General features: G+C 37.9%; 1 protein-coding gene across 3 annotated transcripts in view; it reads left to right on the top strand.

Moving 5' to 3' along the window:
• The window catches only part of clip2 (CAP-GLY domain containing linker protein 2), a 30,775-nt gene that overhangs the window by 11,431 nt on the left and 14,262 nt on the right, over positions 1-5,082 (top strand). For all 3 annotated transcript variants that reach the window (XM_036215225.1, XM_024266219.2, XM_024266220.2), the window contains exons 4-5: positions 1,161-1,285; positions 2,274-2,487. In XM_036215225.1, the coding sequence (XP_036071118.1) occupies positions 1,161-1,285; positions 2,274-2,487 (339 nt within the window). The remainder of the gene's footprint in view (positions 1-1,160; positions 1,286-2,273; positions 2,488-5,082) is intronic.

Genomic DNA, 5,082 nt, shown 5'->3' with positions numbered 1-5,082 from the left:
TATCGCGATATTATCGATATCGTGAGCCATGTATCGCGTATCGTATCGTATCGTGAGGTACCCAGTGATTCCCAGCCCTAATCTCTAGCATTTATAACTTTTGATCAGAGTCAAACTGACAGAAATCTTTTTTGTGTTTCAGCTGTTTTCTGGTTTGTTTGAATATGCAGAGAAGGAAGTTCTGGCGGTTCTGAAGGACTGGACCACAGTTCAAATGTCCAGTTCACTGTTTGTGCTCCTGAGTAAAAGTTAGAAAACTCAAAAACCAAGAGTTTTTCACCCCAAAATAATTTTTTTTAGGAGATTGTTCCCATAAAATATTATTAAAATGGGAAAAAAGTCATTTTTGTGGTTCAGTACAATGAAGAATCTGAAAATCCCTTACCATGATACTCCCACCACTACAACTGAAGTGATTCTCACTTAAAAATGAACTAGAAATGAAAGAGAGAAAATCTAAATCTTCCTAAATTTTATTTTTTCAAACATTAAAACTCTTCGAAATCATTTTCTTTTAAAATGATGGCTTTTCCGTTGTTTTTTTCTCCATAGCAACCATCATCTTTTTTTGACGAACAAATCAATGTCGTTTTTAGAAGAATTGGCAAAAGTACATTTTTGGATTTCCCTGGCAACGGATGTTTTTTGTTCGCCACGCCCACATTTCTTAAATATTTATATTACATATCATTAAATATAATTTAATTCAACTCATGTGTTACATTTTCTCAGTATTTCTGTAGAAAATGTGCGAGTCCCAGTTTTGCTAGCTTGACATGCTAACGCCGTTCAAAATCTATGAATTTTAGAACCAACATTTTTTCTTCTCAGTGATGCTCGAGGAGTTAGCAGGTGATAGATGGTGGAATTTGTGGAAAGTGAAATTCAAGATGGCGGCTTCCTCGTGAGGTCAAAGGTCATCAAATCTTTGGTTTTGGTTGTAGACTTGACCTGGTGGCGTGTGTGTAAAATTTCTTTTCCCGCATTGTGGGAAAATTGGCAAATTTTTTCTGTCGACCAACGACGGGCCGAACGGATCCAATCCTGTGAACCCTCAGAACTTCTTTTCCTGTTTGTTCGGATCGCCACGACTCTGTCCTCGTGTCTGACGGTTTCAGAGAAGTTTTTCCAGTCACTTCCTGTCGTCCTCGCTGCTTCAGGTCGGGGGCTCCAAGACGGGGGTCATACGCTATGTGGGAGAAACCGACTTTGCCAAAGGGGAATGGTGCGGGGTGGAGCTGGACGAGCCTCTGGGGAAGAACGACGGCGCCGTGGCTGGTACAAGGTAAACGCACAAACAACAAATTCCTGCTCGGCTCTTTTGCCCTTAAAAGGAAGCCGAGTGGAAGGAAGTGGAACCGTCTGTTCCTCAGCCGGGAAAAGCTCTGCTTTAAGTCACATTTATTGTCTTCTTTTGATCCAGATCACATTCTGTCAACCGGGATCTGGAAAACTACAGAAAAATGGCTTAAAATAAAAAATATCTATATGTTTTTGTGTATTTATAGAAATCTAATAAGGATAATAAAACAGCAGATTTTACAAATTAAGTTTGTTTCTGTGAAAACTTTAGCTGAGGCGAGAAAAGCTTTTCAGAATAAAAGTTCCTCCTGATGCTCTCAGAACTCTTTCTATTCCTGAAAGATGAAAAAACATTTAATTTAGATTATTAAAAGTTCAAGACACCAATGTGTAGATCATGTCATCCAGGTTGATTCCATCCATTTTCACAAGATTATTCCTGTAAAATATTTTTAAAACAGATAAAATGTTGTTTTTTGTGGTTCAGTTTAATGAAGAATCTAAAAATCCCATACCATGATGCTTCCACCACTGCAGCTAAAGTGATTCTCACTTTTGGCCATTTTTAAAAATGAATTTGAAATGAAAAGAAAAAGCTCTAAATCTTCCTAAATTATGTTTTTCACAAAGTAAAACAATTTAGCAGATTTAATGCTTTAAAAACTCTAAATAAAACACACCTTTTTTAAAATGGCGGCTCTTCTGTTTCCATAGCAACCATTTTATTTTTTTGTTGTCTGTAAAAAAGAAAATCTTGATGTTTTTTTGTTAATTTGTTATAGAAATTGAATAATTCAGATGAAATGTTGACAGAAAAACTTCCAGATGCTCTCTTTAAGGTCTCAAATAAGACAAACTTTGTGTTTTTCGTTCAGAAAAACAGTTTAAAATAAAAGAGTTTTATGGATAATTTCACGTTTCTGATGATATCAAAGCTGGACTTCCTGACATCACCTCTCTCCTTCCCGCAGATACTTCCAGTGCCTTCCCAAGTTCGGCCTTTTCGCTCCGATCCACAAGGTGATCCGCATCGGCTTCCCCTCCACCAGCCCGGCCAAGGCCAAGAAGAGCAAGCGGGTGGCCATGGGCGTGTCCTCCCTGGCCCACAGCCCCAGCAGCTCCTCCATCAGTTCAGTCAGCTCGGTGGCCTCATCTGTGGGTGGACGGCCGAGCCGCGCTGGACTGGTAAGACGGCGTCGCTGAGGGTGGAGGGGGCGGGGCTGAGCAGACGAGGGGCGGGGCTGAGCAGACGAGGGGGCGTCTGACCTGGCCTTGGGCTGTATGGCGCCCTAAATGAGATGTGACTTCTGCTTTGATTCTGTTTTTTCCTCCTCTTCCTTTATTCTTTAACCTTAAAGCTGCTTAAATGGCTTGTTTTGCTGCTTTTTCATCCTTAAAGTTTAAAATTAGCGTCAGTCAAGGAGGGGCGGAGCACCAGGAAATATTATTATTATAGTTATTTCATTTATGGTTTTAAATATTACATTTTTTTAACATTTTTACATGAAATGAGTGGGGAAAAAAATTGTTGAAATCCGGTGCCTCCACCAGCAGATGGCGGCGTAGGCGGCCGCCTTGGTCACCTATGCCCAGGGCCGGCCCTGTTCACGGAGAGCTGTTTTCACGTGTTTTTGCAGATCGACTCCTCAAGTCTTGGAGGCGTAACCATGAACCCTTTAACTCTGATCCCGTTTCCCGCTTTCTCTCTCGCTGCTCCGCCCCTTTTTCTTACATCTGTTTCGTAGTTAGAGGTGACCACATAACATTTAAGAGCTGAAGCTCTGGAGCTAAATTGGTGCCAATATTATTTGAAACCCAAATAAAAAAGCTTAAAAGAATATTGGTGTTTGGCTAAAAAAAATAAAATGTCTGAAACTTTTTGCTATTCTAAAATAAACGTAATTATTTTCAACTTCAAATATTCAGTTTTTTAGGGTTCAAAACTCAAAATTTCAGTTTCAAAACTTTTTTCAGTTTCAAATCGTTTTTTGAGTTTTTAAAAAAATATTGAAAATGAAAAAAAAGTTTTAAAAATTGAAAAAAAAAATTAATTGAAATTTTTGAGTTTCAGAACTTTAAAAACAGAACATTTAAGGCTGAAAATGATTACGTTTTTTTTAGAATAGCGAAACGTTTTGGAAATTTTACTTTTTCTTTTTTTTTTTGCTAAACACAAATATTTTTTTTCAAGTAGTTTTTATTTTTGGTTCAAATAATATTGGCCAAAATTTAGCTCCATACCCTCATCGATTTGATTGGTCCCATGGGTTAGCCCCGCCTCGATGTGCCACAATGGGGCCAAAGGTTTTGAAACTGAAATTTTCTGAGTCAAAACCAAGAAAAAAAAAAAAGAATTGAGCCTGTAAAAAACAGAACATTTGAAACTGAAAATGATTACCATTTTTTAGAATAGCAAAACGTTTTGGGCATTTTAATTTTTTTGGGCTAAACACCAATATTTTTTTCAAGTGTTTTTTTTTTTTTTTTTTTTTTTTTCAAATTATATTAGCCCAAATTTAGCTCCATTAAAGTTAAGATGTTTTTAACCACAGCTCAACCAGGAACCACTCAACCAACAGGAAGTCCACACAAAAAAGCCAAAATTTAGCTGATTTTCAAAATAAAGCACTGGACGATGAATATCTCCAAACTGCTTGAAGGAGTTTTGTTTTTCCAAACAGATCTGATGTGAAGCGCTCGGCAAAAATGTGACTTTATTTCAGCCCTTAAATGGATGTGAAGACTCATTTAACTAGAAAGAGTTTGTGTAAATGTAAAATCATCCCTTATTTGATGATACGGTTCGTTCTTCAGCTCATAAGTTGCTGCTCAGGCGGTTTCTTTGGCTGCAGGTCTGCTGACGGGCCTGCAGCTGAAGCAGACCTCAGCTCTTTCTGCGTCTGCACAGCCAGGCTTGGCAGCGAGCTGGGGGGAGCGGGGCACGGGGGCATCTCACATTGATTTTAGAATCTGGTTTCAGGCCAGCGCTGGGACGGCGAGCACTCCCTTTTTACTTTCTCTAATTGTTGGCAGTGGCGTCGGACGGCTCTGAAAGCAACCTTTGTGAATTATCTGGGTGGCTGCACCGCGTGGAAACATCCAACACTTTTAGTTTTAATTATTTTCTTAGCGTTTCAAGTCAGAAAATATTACCAGAAAATTTGACTGCAGTGTTTATATAAATGTGTTCAGGAAAGCACAAAAATAATCAGAAATGTTCTTTAAAAAGGTGAGAAAAAGTGTGTCTCAGTTCATGGATGTTTTGTGGAAAGAATTCAAACAAAAGCTCCATTCTTTGAAGCTCCTGAGGGTTTGAAATCCTCTCAAACATCCCCCTCTAGTGGTCAGATCCGGAACAGCATCTCCTTCTGTTAACCTGTAAACACGTGTCAAAGTCAAGGCCCGGGGGCCGGATCCGGCCCTCCAGATCATTTTATTTTAATGTTATTAATGAGCAGATGTTATAATTTCTAACTTGTATAATTTTGACAAAATATCTTTTTATGGAGAGTAAAATATTGAAAGCTATTTAAGGTTTAAGTTGATTTATTCTGGAATAATATTCCTGCCTTTTTTTTAATTTATAATTATGTTCAAAAGTTACATTTTTAAATTTTTAAAAATTGTCATTCTGTTAGCTTTTTGCACTATTTTGGCATTTAGTAAGATTCTTTTGGCTATTTTGAAGTTTTGATAATATCTCTGGCTAATTTAGCCTTTTTTTCAGTTCTTTAGGATTTCAAAGTTTACCTATTTTTTTAGCTACATGCTAACTGTTTT

Source organism: Oryzias melastigma, linkage group LG14 (genome assembly GCF_002922805.2).
Source record: "Oryzias melastigma strain HK-1 linkage group LG14, ASM292280v2, whole genome shotgun sequence".
Taxonomy (NCBI): Eukaryota; Metazoa; Chordata; class Actinopteri; order Beloniformes; family Adrianichthyidae; genus Oryzias; species Oryzias melastigma.
The sequence above is the reverse complement of the archived record's forward strand: the minus strand, read 5'-3'. Positions and strand labels throughout refer to the sequence as shown.